The following is a 15,644-nucleotide window of genomic DNA, read 5'->3' as shown; positions in this document are numbered from 1 at the left end:
AGTTCAGGACCATCCTGGGTAACAGTGAACCACCTCCCACAAACCCAAAATAAAAGTTAACTGGGTATGGTGACATGTGCCTGTACTCCCAGCTACTCAGGAGGCTGAGATGGGAGGATTGCTTGAGCCCAGGAGTTTGAGGCTACAGTGAGCTATAATTGTGCCACTGCACTCCAGCCCAGAAGACAGGGCAAGACCCCGACTCTTAAAAAAAAGAAAAAGAAATAATGCAGTCATTAAAATTTTGCCAAAAAAAAAAAAAAAATCACTATTGAAAATGTCAACACTGGATATTTCATGTTATTAAGAAATTGTGCCTGGTGTGGTGGCTCATGCCTGTAATCTCAGCACTTTGGGAGGCCAAGGTGGGTAGATCACTTGAGGTCAGGAGTTTGAGACAAGCGTGGCCAACATGGTGAAACCCCGTCTGTACTAAAAGTACAAATATAAGCCAGGCATAGTGGCCTGCACCTGTAGTCTCAGTTGCTCAGGAGGCTGAGACAGGAGAATTGCTTGAACCTGGGAGGCAGCGGTTTCAGTGATCCGAGACCACAGCCTCTGCACTCCAGCCTGAGCAACACATTGAGATTCTGCCTAAAAAAAAAGGGCAACACCAGTGCAGTGGCTCATGCCTATATAATCACAGCACTTTGGGAGGCCGAGGTGGGCGGATCACGAGGTCAGGACCATCCTGGCTAACACAGTGAAACCCCGTCTCTACTAAAAATACAAAAAAAAAAAAAGAAAATACCCTGGCATGGTGGCAGGTGCCTATAGTCCCAGCTACTTGGGAGGGTGAGGCAAGAGAATCACTTGAACCTGGGAGGCAGAGGTTGCAGTGAGTTGAGATCATGCCACTGCATTCCAGCCTAGGTGACAGAGCAAGACTTCATCTCAAAAAAAAAAAAAAATCAAATTGTTATTTGGTTAAGGTATGGAAGTGGCATTGTTATGTTTAAAAAATATTTCTTATGTTTCAAACATATATACTGAAATATTTAAACATGAAGGCCGGGCGCGGTGGCTCAAGCCCCAGCACTTTGGGAGGCCAAGGTGGGTGGATCACGAGGTCAAGAGATTGAGACCATCCTAGTCAACATGGTGAAACCCCGTCTCTACTAAAAATACAAAAAATTAGCTGGGCATGGTGGCGTGTGCCTGTAATCCCAGCTACTCAGGAGGCTGAGGCAGGAGAATTGCCTGAACCCAGGAGGCGGAGGTTGCGGTGAGCCGAGATCGCACCATTGCACTCCAGCCTGGGTAATAAGAGCAAAACTCTGTCTCAAAAAAAAAAAAAAAAAAGATGAAATGATATCTGAGGTTTACTTTAGAATGATCAGGTGGGGAGAAGTGGGTGCGAATTGGTTTTAAGTGTTGAAGCTATGTAATGGGCACTTAGGGTTATACTGTTATGTGTACTTTGGTATGGTTGAAAATACGTATAATGAAAAGTTTTTTTTTTTTTTTTTTTTTTTTTAGGCAATCAGTTATTTAATTAGATTATTAGGACATTTAAAACACCAATTTGTGAGGATAAATTCCATTTGTCAGGGCAAACACAGATCGCAGGTAGCCCTGGAGCTGAGGAATAGCTTTGATTTTTGGTAGAACTTGTGAGTCCACAGCTTTCTGATCAATCTTGCGCTGCTCTGTTATCTCGTATTTCTCTTTTTCTGTGTCGAAGATCTCACCTTCCTGGTGTCTGGGCTTCCGCAGCTGCTTCTTCTTAAAATAAGCATCAGTAAGATGTTTTGGGATTTTTACATTGCTGATATCAATTTTGGTTGAGGTGGCAATGACAAATTTCTGGTGCGTTCTTCGCAGAGGAACTCGATTGAGGACCAGAGGTCCAGTCACAAGTAACAAGCCACTAGCCAGCTGCTTCAGGAAAACCACCCTCTTGCCCCTGTGGCGACCAGTGAGGATGATCAGAATGGTACCGGGGGTAATGCTGGCTCGCAGTTTTCTCACGTGCTGACTAAAGGGTTTTTTGCCGTGGCTCAACAGCTTTCGAGGCACATCTTCAGTAGGATAATACCTAGGCATTTTGCGAAGTTTAACCACCCGGGTGCCGCCGTTTTTGTCACCACCAACTGGTTTTGTAACAGTTGCAAGAACCTTCTCTTTCTTTTTCTTTTCAACCTTGGATTTAGCCGCTGAGTACTTCCTCTTGTACAAGGCTTTTCTGGAATACATGGCAGGTCGGGAATACCTGCCAATTCCTCTGACAAGAACAGGATTGCGGCTGCAATGGGGCTTCCCCTTCTTGGGCTTTTTTTTAGCCTTGAGGCTAGCCTTTTTCACTTTGCTACCAGCATCAGCCTTCTTGGCTTCAGGTTTCTTCTCTTTAGTATCCGGCTTCTCAACTTTTTCACCGGCCATCTTGCAAGATGGGAAAGAGCGAAAAGTTTTAAAAATGGTCAGAACATGGTTACAATATATAGGGATATATTTTAATTGCTTTCTGTTTTAAATTTATACTTTTTAACCCACACATAAAATATTTAATGCAATATTTGTGTGTATTTACAAGATAGAGAATACATAAAAATTAATTCATAGTACATGGAAGGAAGTGATTTCTGATTACATGAATTGCAGTTTTAAAGTTCTATGATGAGTGTTGTTTTCTTCCAGTTCTGGTGTTACAGCTTTTTGTTTATACAGCCTCACTTGGATATGATATTGAAAGTCTGAATTAGAGACTTGTTTAACCCTTTCTGTAATGGACACTTAAAGTGACTGATAATTACTACTGTTTTCCATTAATAACAGTGAAGTTTAAACAGGTGCCTAAACAGAGGCAGGGTCTGGGTTTGTTTGAACTGCTTCAAATCTTATGATACTGATTTTTGCTATGTGCTAGTAAGTGGAGGGATAAAGTACTCTTTTGTATTTGACCAATTTTTTTTTTTTTGAGATGGAGTCTCACTCTGTCACCCAAGCTGGAGTGCAATAGCATGATCTCGTCTCACTGCAAGTTCTGCCTCCCAGGTTCAAGTGTTTCTCCTGCCTCAGCCTCCCAAGTAGCTGGGATTACAGGCACTCACCGCCATGCCCGACTAATTTTTTTGTATTTTTAGTAGAGACTTGGTTTCACCATGTTTGCCAGGCTGGTTGTGAACTCTGGACCTCAGGTGATCACCTGCCTCAGTCTCCCAAAGTGCTGGGATTACAGACCTGAGCCACGGCGTCTGGCCTACATTTGACAATTTTTATAAGTTGTTACTGTCACTGGTCTTTGTGAACAGCTGGATGTTGGTCAGTCATATGCATTCTCCTGTTTTTTTTATTTTCACATCAGAGTTATTTTTGTCATAATTATACGGCTTTTTGAAGACCTGGGACATCATTTTTTGCATTTTCTAATTTGGAAAGAAGTGAGCATTTGATGATTGGAATTTTCAAGAATTGCAAAGGAATAAGTGTTATTCCCGCTGTAAGAGGGTATAAATATGCACAAAGTGGTACTTTGAATATAAAGCATCTTCACAAGTTTAGCAATAGGATTTGTTATGCGGAAAGCCTGCAGTGGGAAATTTTAAAAGGAAAGGGAAATAAGAAAGGTACTAACATACATTTAGAACCTGTATGTGCTACATTTTACACATATTATCTCCTTTAATCTTCATAAAAGCCTTATGAAGGGAATACTATATTAGCATTTCTATTTTACATATGAGAAAAACTAAGGCCTAGAGAGTTTAAATTATTCCCGTAAGGTCATCTGACTAGAGAATAATCAAGCTGAAATAGGAACATAGAAGTGCCACATTAAAGAAAATTACATGTAAATACACGAATGGAACCTTTTAACCAGTATTTAGATGGAACATTATATAGAATATATATTATAAATCACCTTACTTTGTCTCTTTACAGTTAGGCAGGTCATACAGATTCTGCCATATGATGTCAGTCGTAACCATTAGGCATATAAACCTTGAAGTCACTCTTTATAAACAGATCAAAATGTGTTTGGCTGTTGTTGCAAAAGTTGAGTGGCTCAATTTTCTGAATTTGGATATAAATGATATAGTCCTTCCCAGAAAAGTGTACATTAATGTTTGTTTTTCCATTCATACATTTATGTATTTATGTATTTATTTTTTGAGCTCTTGTTGCCCAGGCTGGAGTGCAGTGGTGTAATCTCTGCTCACTGCAACATCTGCCTCTTGGGTTCAAGCAATTCTCTTGACTCAGTTTCCTGAGTATCTGGGATTACAGGCACCTGCCATCATGCCTGGCTAATTTTTATATTTTTAGTGGAGATGGGGTTCATTATGTTGGTCAGGCTGTTCTCAAACTCTTGACCTCAGGTGATCCACCCACCTTGGCCACCCAAAGTGCTGGGATTACACACACGAGCTACTGCGCCTAGCCCCACTCATACATTTATTTTATTATTTTTTCATTTATTTATTTATGCAGTAACTTTACTTTTCAAGTAAGCAATAAGCAAATGTTTACTGAGTATTATGTTTCAGACATAACATTGAATATACTGGTATTAAAAAGAATTTAGCTCATTATTCTATGGAGTTTACATTCTAGTGTGGGGAAATGAAGACTAAGTTCAATCAGTGCAGTAGATTGTGTTGTGATAATAACGATATATGGCATATGGCAAGATATTTCAGCAGTATAATAATTTAAGTTCAAGTGTACAAATACGTAATTCTCTTAATTTTTGGAACTGACTTGACTTTTTTACTCTAAGCCTAACTTAAGAGAACTGTGGAAGGTACTTAGATGATATTTGGAACACGGTGGGATATTTTTAGTTGTCAGAATGACTGAGCTTGCTATTGGCATTTAGCACCTCTGCATACCAAGACTGCTAAGCATCTTGCTATGTACAGGACAGTACTGTCCTATGAAGAACTGACCCACCTAAAATGCCAGGAGTGCCCCTGTTGAGAAGCACTGACTAACCTGGTTCATGGTAGACAATTTCATCTGGATCTTTTCTGGCAAATTCATTATTATCCAATTTCAAATTCAGGATTATTAGACTATTCCCAGCCTGGTTCAAATCTCTTAGATTTTGCCCATCTTCTCTGTGATACTAGTTCTTATGTTCTACGAATCTCACTGTGTCATAGACTATCTTTGAAAAGTCATCTCCTTTTCTAGCTAACTCCTGTGCTTTGCTCTAATCCCATTGGAAATGTAAAGAATCTCTCTCTATACTGTTCTTCAGCCTGTGGGATACTGAGAAGGATGGGTGTTCTTAGGTTCTTCTGTTTACTGTATTTGCTGCTCCCTTGCTTGCTTTTTAATTTTTTTTAAGATACTTTGTCCTTTTTTAAAAAAAAAATTGCAATTATTATCCCAAAGCCTAACTCACTACTTCTGAATGTTCTCAACTATATTAGTTTGCTAGAGTTAGCAAAATATCACAAATTGGCCAGCTTAAGCAGAAATTTATTATCTCACAGTTGTGAAGATTAGAAGTCTGAAATCAAGGTGAAAGCAGGGTTGGTTCCTCCTGAGGGCTGCATGGAAAGGATCTCTTCCATATTGCTCTCCATTGATTTATAGATGGACATTTTCATGTTCATATGATATTCTTCTTGTATGCATACCTGTGTCCAAATTTGCCCTTTTTATATTAGGGTATCAGTCATATTGGATTAGGAGACTACCCCAATCACTTTATTTTATTTTGATTACCTCTGTGAAGGCCCTGTCTTCAAATAAGGTCACAATCTGAGGTATTAGGAGTTAAGACTTCAGCTTAAGTAATTGTGGGGGATACAGTTCAATCCATAAAACTAATGATGTTTTTTCTTTTTTTATAATTTAAAAAGTGCAGAAAATCAAAATAAAAATATTCCAATACAACATTTAAAAAATTAAGTAAAAGGAGAGAAAGAAAAAGCCAGCTGTGGTGGCTCATGCCTGTAATTTCAGCACTTTGGGAGGCTGAGGCGGGCAGATCACTTGAGGTCAGAAGTTCGAGACCAGTCTGGCCAACTGGCGAAACCCTATCTCTAATAAAAATACAAAAAAAAAAAAAAAAAAAAAAAAGATTGCTGGACATGGTGATGCACACCTGTAATCTCAGCTGTTCAGGAAGCTGAAGCACAAGAATCACTTGAACCTGGGAGGCGGAGGTTGCAGTGAGCTGAGATGGTCCCACTGCACTCTAGTCTGGGCAACATAGCAAGACTGTGTGTAAAAAAAATAAAAAGGCCTTACTTCCATTCTGATCTCATCCTCCAACTTGGCTGTATTTTCTTTTCCATGTCAGATAGTACATACAGAACTATCTCGTTCTTTTTACTAGAACAGTATTCCATTTTATGGGTATATTACAGTTTAATTAGCTGTTACACTACTGATGAGCACTTGGGTTGTTTACAACTTTTATTATAAACAATACGGAGTTTTGTGTATTATAAACAAAACTTCTTATATACATCTGTTTGCATCTGCGGATGTTTTCAGTAAGACATTTTAAAACTGTGCTGAGTCATACTGAATAAACACAATTTTAAAAGATATTGTCAAATTAATCTACCAGTGTATATTACTACCAGCAGAAAACGAGAACTATACCTTCACCAGTTAGATATTACCAGTGCTTAAAAAAAAATCTTTGCTAGTCTCATTAAAAAAAAAAAAAAAACTCATTGTTTTATTTTGTCATAAGTGGTATATACTCTATCTATTGGCCATTTTATTTATTTTTTGTATGTATTTACCAATATGAGTTCTTTGCCTTATTTCCTTGGAGGTATTTGTTGGTTACTGAAGCTACTGTTTTAATAATAAATTAATGTTGTTTATAATAATTGCAATAGCTCATTAAGGTTTCCCAGATCCATTCTTGCTCTCTTCCTTGTTTTCAGTGTGCGCCCCCCAACCCCCAGCTGTGGCTGTACAGATCTTATCATGTCTTTCTCTGTGATTAAAATGCTTAAGTGGGGGCCCGGAACGATGGCTCACACCTGTTATCTCAGCACTTTAGGAGGCCAAGGCAGGCAGATCACCTGACATCAGGAGTTCCAGACCAGCCTGGCCAACATGGTGAAACCCCATTTCTACTAAAAATACAAAAATTAGCTGAGCATGGTGGCACATGCCTATAATCCCAACTACTTGGGAGGCTGAGGCAGGAGAATTGCTTGAACCCTGGAGGTGGAGGTTGCAGTGAGCTGAGATCACACCATTTCACTCTAGCCTAGGCGACAGAGCAAGACTCTAAAAAAAAGAAGGAAAAAAAAAACTTAAGGGCTTTCCCATTGCTCTATTAAAAAGGCCAAAACAGATCCTAGAGTGCCTTTGTTTAGTCTAGCCTCAGCTTATTCCATGCAGTCCCCTAACTCTTGGGGCCTCAAGTCATATTAACTTTTTTTAGTTCTTTAGTGGGTTCATGCTTCTTCACCTAATAGAAACTGTGCACGTACTATTTCCTCTACTATTACTGTCTCTTCTTGGCACCTTTTTGTGCACAGAAAACTCTTATCCATCATCCAGATTTGATCTCTTGCCATTTCCTAAATAAAACCTTCCCTGACCCTGCCAATCGAGGCTAGAGCCTAGATTACATGATCTTATTTCACTGTTTGCCACTTTTGAAACACATAATTTTATATTCACTTGTGTGGGGTTTATTTTTTTCCTTTTTTTTTTTTTTTTTAAAGATATACCGTCTTGCTATGTTACCCAGACAGGAGTGCAATGGCTATTCATAGGTGCAGTCATAGTGTACTGTGGCTTCAAGCCATCCTCCTGCTTCAGCCTCCCAAGTAGCTGGGACAATAGGGATACTTCTCTGTGCCCAGCCTTGTGTGATTATTTGATTTTAGGTTATAACCTGAAACTCTTAGACTAAATTGTGTGGCATAAAGGCAAGGACCATGTCTGTTTGGTATACTGCCACATCCCCATTTGGTAGCTTGTTGCCCAGTACACAAGAAGAGTCATTTATTTGTGTAATAAATGAGTGAGTAATGGATTATTGGTTTTGTCTCTTTATTAGAAAGGTTATTGAAGGATTTTAAGAAATTTAACATGATTAGATTTACTTTATTTTTTAGAAAGTTCCTTCATTTAGTCTTTGTGTGGAAGTTGAATTGGAAAGGCAGATGTGAAGTTTAGGAGAACAGTTAGTTTATCATCATGATCATTTAGACCTCAGATAATAATGGCCTGAACAGAGGGAGCAATGTTAGAGATAGGAGAAGATATGATTTTGGAAGAATAATTTCAGAGGAAAACCAACGGGACTTAATACTGACTGGATGTGGTCATGGCAAGGGAGAAGGAAAAGTTAGGACTCAAAATATAATGAAATATGTAATTTAATATGAAGTAGTATTACATAGTAGTTAACGACAGACCCATTGCAGTCATGCAGATTAATCATGTAACTTACTAGCTGTATGACCCTGGTAATTCTACTTAATGTCTTAGTCCATTTGGGCTGCTGTAAAAAAATACCATAGACTGGATGGCTTATAAATAACAGAGATTTAGGCCAGGCACGGTGGCTCACGCCTATAATACCAGCACTTTGGGAGGCCAAGGTGGGTGGATCACGAGGTCAAGAGATTGAGACCATGGTCAACAAGGTGAAACCCTGTCTCTACTAAAAATACAAAAATTAGCTGGGCATGGTGGTGCGCGCCTGTAGTCCCAGCTACTCGGGAGGCTGAGGCAGGAGAATTGCTTGAACCCAGGAGGCGGAGGTTGCAGTGAGCCGAGATTGTGCCATTGCACTCCAGTCCGGGTAAAAACAGCAAAACTTCGTCTCAAAAAAAAAAAAAAATAACAGATTTACTTCTTAAAGTTCTGGAGGCTGAGAAGTCTAAGATCAAGGCACCTGTAGTAGATTTGGTATCTGGTGAGGGCCTGCTTCCTTATAGACAGCTGTATTCTAACTCAACTTCACAGGGCAGAAGGGCGAGGATTCTCTCTCAGGCCTCTTTTATAGGGCACTAATCCTGTAGGCCCCACCAACTAATACCATCACTTTTGAGAGTTTTGAAAAATTCGTCTGTTTACCTAACTGCTAATTGTGAGTGAGTGTCTTCATAGAATCTTTGAGGTTAAATGTAACACATGTAAAATGTCTAATATTCATATAGTTTGCTATGAACTTGAGGAAGTCATTTAACCATTTAAACTCATTTCTTCTGATAGAAAATAAGGATAATATGTGTATTCTTTCTTCTCCCTATATCACAGAGTTGTTTTAAGACTGTGAAACCCTATAAAAACTGTAAACTGATAACAATCATAGTAACTAGATATTAATTTTACATAGTAGGATGGGAGATACCTATCCAACTTAGACTTTAATATGACCCCTCATCTCTTGGTTCAATATTGTAAGGTATATGATGCTTCTTGGCCATAAAAACTGAAGAAGTAGAATTTATCCTACTGGGAACAGATTTTTGCCACTGTAAAGCTCTATGTGATAAATTATGAGTTCTCAAGAAAATAAATCTGGCCAGGTGTGGCGGATCATGCCTGTATTCCCAGCACTTTGGGAGGCAGAGGTGGGTGGATCACTTGAGGTCAGGAGTTTGAGACCAGCCTGGCCAACATGGAGAAACCCCATCTCTTCTAATAATACAAAACAAAACAAAAAATTAGCCAGGCATGGTGGCTTATGCTTGAAGTCCCAGGTACTCAGGAGGCTGAGGCAGGAGAATCACTTGAACCCAGGAGGCGGAGGTTGCAGTGAACCAAGATCATACCACTGCACTCCAGCCTGGGCCACAGAATGAAATTGTGTCTGAAAAAACAAAAACTAAAAAACAATTTGAACAAAGGAAATTGTTGTTGCCTGGTGTAAAAGGGAGAAGGAAGTGAGATTGTCAAGAACCAAGCCCAGAAGGTGGAAATGAGATGCTGGAAACTGGCATGGCAGATTTTGATTGCCTGTTATGATTTCCTGTAGCTAAAGCAGTGCTTATTTTTATGATTGAGTTGTATATGTTGATCCTTGGCCTTCATAACAAAAACAGTGAAAACAGCTGGTATATTTTCAGCCAACGTTTTCCATTTCTTTATGGTTGACAGACTTGTAATCTCACTCCTTTGAATTACCCAACTTCCTGAACTACGTTTTCTTTGAAACTTTAATATTGTAGTCTAATAAGGCTCACTGACAATCAGTATTTGTCAGTATTGGTTCATTCTCTTTGCACTGTAATCCCAAATAAATTTTGTTTGTTCTTTCCCCCCACAGGTTTTCTGTGCTTCCTGTTGTAGCCTGAAATGTAAACTGTTATACATGGACAGAAAGGAAGCTAGAGTGTGTGTAATCTGCCATTCAGTCCTAATGAATGGTAAGTATTAAAACAGGTTGATTTCATAGTAATTGAGACAGAACAGGGGAATTACTATCAAAAGAATTTCCCCCCCCCGCCTTTCTTTAGAAGCTACTCACTTTCTCAAATATTATAACTGTAACTGAAAATATTTAGCTCAATTTCCGTGTTTTGAAAGTGTCTTAGCATTTCAGAATTCCTGTGCCTAATTTAATGAACGAATGCTAAAGCCAGGTAAGTTTTCCAGAAATAATGGAAGTTCTTTGGCAATCTGGTACAGGTAGTTATTTGCATTCCTATAAAATAACCAGGGTGAAGTGGGAATGGGGAGCTTTTGATCACCAGATGATGAGATGTGAAAATTGGGCGGAGATTTTCCTTTTAAGAGAAGCTATCTCTTTCTAAGGAAGAACTTAATAACTTACCCATTCTTATCAGCACCTTGTTTCATTCATTTTGTTGAAAATAACTATTTTAGCATTTAGGACCAAGTAAAAAATTGCATTTTAAAAGTTCACTTATCTCTTTAATGCTACTTAGATTTGCTCTGAGAATAAAGGTTTAGAGTCTAGTTGTTATGTGATAAAATAATATGGCCAGGGGAAAGTAAATAAAACTTATCCAGTGTTTATCTTTTGCTGGACTGGAAATTATTTTAAGGGCATATTAGTTAAAAACCCTGAGTATTCTTGTAAAAAGATATACTAAAATCGTTCAGGTTATAGTATTTTCTCTTCGAATGCATCTTTGTACAGTTGCTGGAACAATTACTAATTAGACATAAAATGTTGAACTTGCACACCAGTGCTACCTGTGCCAGGATAGCGTGCCTCCTGGAGGTTGGAACTTATTTGCTCTGAGACCCCTCCTGCTCTGTCTGTCTGCATTGCTCATAGTGATGTTTTCCTGTTGCTGGCTTATTAACCTATTGCATGACAGTTAATCTGATCTGTTCTAATTTCCTGTGATCTACCCAGTTTCCTCCCATTTCTGAATTCTTATAATTTTGATCAAATATGAATCATTCTCTCCACTCTTAAGGGTTACTTTTTAAATAGTAGTTATTTCACTTGGTTGCTCAAATGATGATTTTTATTCTGCTGCTTTCATTTTCGGGCACATATTCACAGAGAAGAGCATGCTGCTTAATTATAGTACCTAATAGCTCTTTTATTTGATGAGATCTTCCAACTTGATAGCTGATTTTTTTTTGACTTGGCATAGCTAAAGATGAAGGAAATGGCAGAGGATTCACATGGAATACTTACTTTTTATTAAGCCAAGGAGGCCCTTAACAGGGGATCCTAAGGTAATTCACTTTTCCTGGTTTTTCCAGCATCTTTCCTCTCGCATGGCTTAGCCTGGTCTTTTTCTGAATATTTAATTTGATGCTTTTCAGTGTTCCCTATCCCTTTTTCCCTTTCTCCTTTTCTCTTCCTCCCCTCTTCCTGCCAGTGCTTCCAAAGGAACATAGCTTTTGTTACTAGCCTTGTCTTGCAGTTTGGAGGCAATAAGTATTCAAAATCTTATGGATCATTCTTTTATGTTGAATGAGATTTTTGAAAGGATGCTTAAAAAGTGGGTGACTTCTGTTTCTGGACATGTGGTATTACCTGAACCTAGAAGATAAAATTTGTTATCTTCTATTTCTGACGCACCTTTCATCCTATTTGCTTTAAAGGCAATAGGTGATGTTTCAGTATTTAGTAAAATTATAGGGTACACAGAATCTTAATGTATTTGTGATCATTTATATTGGTTGATCACACTTACATGATATTGGCACATTTTCATGTTCAAATAGGTCCTGTGCTTTTGAGACACACCAAAGATGTGAAATGGTTGTTACTGATGGATACTTTTATACAGGTGTTGATTACATAAAAGCAGAATTCAGAAAAATATTGAGATATGTTCTCCTGAGCTTTAGGCTTTAGACATTTTTAACGAGATTTTCTTTTAACTAACAAGAGCCTTAAAAGTTTAGAAATGAAACTTAAAATTACACAGTAGATTTATGCTATTATAGCTTCTGATTTTGCTTTTTGATAGAACTTTATAAAATGCATTAAATATTAAAACAAAAGAAAAAATGTCTAAATGCTATCCCAGTTTCAAATTCTTAAAGTTTGAGGTTGTTTCACTTTCTCTTAAGGAAATGTTTGGTCTCCTATAAAGAAGCCAGGCTCTAACCTTTAACTCAGACTGATCTCTTATCAGTCTCTCAGAAGTATCCTATAATTCTTCTTTTAATCACGTTATTCTTATTTGCTCCAACCAAATAGTTTACTTGGCTAAATGGTCTCCTTTATTACATAAAATCACCTATCTCTTTAATACCTTCACTAGCTGGAAAAGAGACATACTATGAGTATTAATTAGGAGAAGCTGCATTATTTATCCAGTATTGTGGAGGTCTTGATGTCCATATTTTGCAATCCATTCACATTGATTGTGTCTGTATTTGCTTTAGCTCAAGCCTGGGAGAACATGATGAGTGCCTCAAGCCAGAGCCCTAACCCTAACAATCCTGCTGAATACTGTTCTACTATCCCTCCCTTGCAGCAAGCTCAGGCCTCAGGAGCTCTGAGCTCTCCACCTCCCACTGTGATGGTACCTGTGGGAGTTTTAAAGCACCCTGGAGCAGAAGGTAGGGGATCATGTGCTATTCTGTCTCTCTTTCCTCACGAAGTTCCTCTGAAAAGATGCTGATATGACTTTACAGCACAAGTCTTTAAAAACACTGCAGATAAGTCTCTTTGGGTGGTTATTAAAATGCAACAAGGTTAGAAATGTGTCAAGACTATTCAAGACTGTTTCTGGGCAAGTAGAGAATAATATTGTGTTGGTATTTTAGAGGTACCTCAGAATATATGTCAGTCTCCTCTCCAACTTAAGAATGGAGTAATTACACTGCTTGTCCTTAAAAAGAGGTGCCAAATTTGGAGTCAGTCTGTAAATTCCTAGCCTACCTCATGCCTACCTTAATGTTCTTTATAGGAGTTTAGTAAGTGATAAAAATGAGAGTTCTTCTTTCTGACCAGCTCATTCAAGTATTGCTTTTTGGAATATACATTGCCATTTTCTCTTTTCATTTTTAATCTGTCCATATAAAAATTATGAACATTTTTGTGTTAGGCACATAGACTTTAAATCAAGAACTTTAATTCTGATTAGATCATATGATAGGTAGAAAATTACAGGCTCAACTTACATTGGTTTATTATATCTTTATGATTATGATATTGTCAGATGAAAGACTGTGTAAGTGCAGGGGATTATGAATAGTAAAAGTACGTTTATTTTCTTAAAATGATCTTGTCAAGTTTCCCTTGATAATTAAAATCAGTCTTCCTTCATTAATTTTATCTTTTCATCTATTAATACTCCCTTCCCCTTGTCAAAATAACCCACCTCCCCTTTTGAAGATCATAGACTTCTATTGACATTATCATACTCTTCCCCATTTTTTCTCTTTTTAGATCATCCCTTAGTTATACTCCTTGTAATTTTATGAATTTAGGCTTTCTTAAATCTTTATTCTCTTCATTTGTTGTTTTTGTTGTTCTTCCCTAGTCTCTGTGTATTTTGGCTGAATTGATTTCCAAAACTGGACTTAAAGGGATCATTTCATCAGACTTAGTTTTCCAGCCTTTTCCCTGTCCTTTTACTAAAACACAAATTACGTTTGCACTGCCAGATCAGTCTTTTTCTTCTTCAGTCACACTTCAGGAAATGATCTGGTCAGTTTGCTTCCCAATTCTTACATATCTGTGCCAGCTCTTCCATTATAAATTAATTATTCTTTAACATTCTTCAGGGCATCTTTTGCCCTTTAAAAGTACCATATCACTTTACCAGATGTTTAATCTCTTTGGAAACTCATACCTTTAGAAAATGTGAATGTCTATTTCTTTTTTCCCCCTGCTATTAATTTATTTCTGAGGCACTTGAACACTTTCCTTAGTTTCTCTGTCAGTGATACAGGACTGAGTATGTGACATAATCATAGATGTGTTTAAGAACTCTTAATGTTTCAAAGCAACGTATTTTATATCTTTGCATATAAATTAAAGAAGTAAAGAATATATTTAAATTTGTATTTTAAATTCATTTATAACCACTTTTATACAGTTACGTTTCTGATGTTTCTGATTGTAAGTTGCTAAGTAGTGATTTCTTTGTACATCTGGAATTGGTGACCCTCTCTTCTTTGATGTTAGAAAACCTTCCAATGTCACATTGATGCCTGTTTTATTTTTCTGGCCCCTCAAGTGGCTCAGCCCAGAGAGCAGAGGCGAGTTTGGTTTGCTGATGGGATCTTGCCCAATGGAGAAGTTGCTGATGCAGCCAAATTAACGATGAATGGAACTTCCTCTGCAGGAACCCTGGCTGTGTCACATGATCCAGTCAAGCCAGTAACTACCAGTCCTCTACCAGCAGAGGTAAGAAAACAAAACAGCAATTAAAATTGCACAGCTACTTTACTCAGCATAGTACTGCCTCAGTCTTGCCTTTTTCTATGTTGAGTTACTTTTGTGTGGAACCTTAGAGGTTTTGGATACAACTTAGTATATATGTGCACATATATGGATAACGTAAATGTGGCAAAAGTCAGCTGTTCTTCTTTGCTCTATATTTAGAAGCTTTTTCATGAGAAAGGTTCTTAATGAAGATTGTTCTCAGATGAGCTCAGGTGCTCCACTGTAGCTAGCAGTCAGGCTGTAGGGAATTCTGTCCCCTTGCTACACTGATTTTTAAAGTGTGTTCCCTAGGTTCTGTGGCCGCCTCTCAGGAGTGCCATGGCGAGGAAGAGCAGGCAACATGAGCGGGGCTGAGGAGCTGAGTTGAAAATCCTGACTTATCAGCATCCCCTACCAGAGTGGTATAGTTGTTAAACTTGTTGAACCTACAGTGACATATCGTAATCAACCCAAGTCCACCTTTTACATTAGGATTGGATACTTTTTTCCTTTTTTTTTGAGACAGAATCTCACTCCATCGCCCAAGCTGGAGTACAGTGGTATGATCTTGGCTCACTGCAATCTCTACCTCCTGGGTTCAAGCAATTCTTCTGTCTCAGGCTTCCAAGTAGGTGGGATTACAGGTGCCAAGTAGGTGGGATTACTATGCCTGGCTAATTTTTGTATTTTTAATAGAGAAAGGGTTTCACCATGTTGCCCAGGCTGGGTCTCGAACTCCTGGGCAACATGGTGATCCACCTACCTCAGCCTCCCAAAGTGCTGGGATTATAAGTGTGAGCCACCACACCCTACCAAGATTGGCTAAAATTTTTACTCCAGATGTTTTCATAGAATTGTTAGTTACTAATTATTTATATTAATAAGTTAC

General features: G+C 38.2%; 1 protein-coding gene and 1 pseudogene across 4 annotated transcripts in view; one reads left to right on the top strand and one right to left on the bottom strand.

Annotated features, from left to right (window-relative positions):
* Positions 1 to 15,644, top strand: part of ZFYVE9 (zinc finger FYVE-type containing 9) — a 216,541-nt gene that overhangs the window by 112,496 nt on the left and 88,401 nt on the right. For 2 of the 3 annotated variants that reach the window (XM_035251492.3, XM_035251493.3), the window contains 3 exons: positions 10,211 to 10,310; positions 12,766 to 12,942; positions 14,568 to 14,737. In XM_035251492.3, coding sequence (XP_035107383.3) covers positions 10,211 to 10,310; positions 12,766 to 12,942; positions 14,568 to 14,737 — 447 coding nt within the window. The remainder of the gene's footprint in view (positions 1 to 10,210; positions 10,311 to 12,765; positions 12,943 to 14,567; positions 14,738 to 15,644) is intronic. The other variant, XM_035251494.3, reaches the window with a different exon arrangement.
* Positions 1,456 to 2,402, bottom strand: LOC118142940 (large ribosomal subunit protein eL6 pseudogene; annotated as a pseudogene). Its single transcript, XR_013520070.1, has one exon. The product of XR_013520070.1 is annotated as a large ribosomal subunit protein eL6 pseudogene (transcript).

Source organism: Callithrix jacchus, chromosome 7 (genome assembly GCF_049354715.1).
Source record: "Callithrix jacchus isolate 240 chromosome 7, calJac240_pri, whole genome shotgun sequence".
Lineage (NCBI taxonomy): Eukaryota > Metazoa > Chordata > Mammalia > Primates > Cebidae > Callithrix > Callithrix jacchus.
Note: the sequence above shows the minus strand (reverse complement) of the source record. Positions and strands in the feature narration are given on the sequence as shown.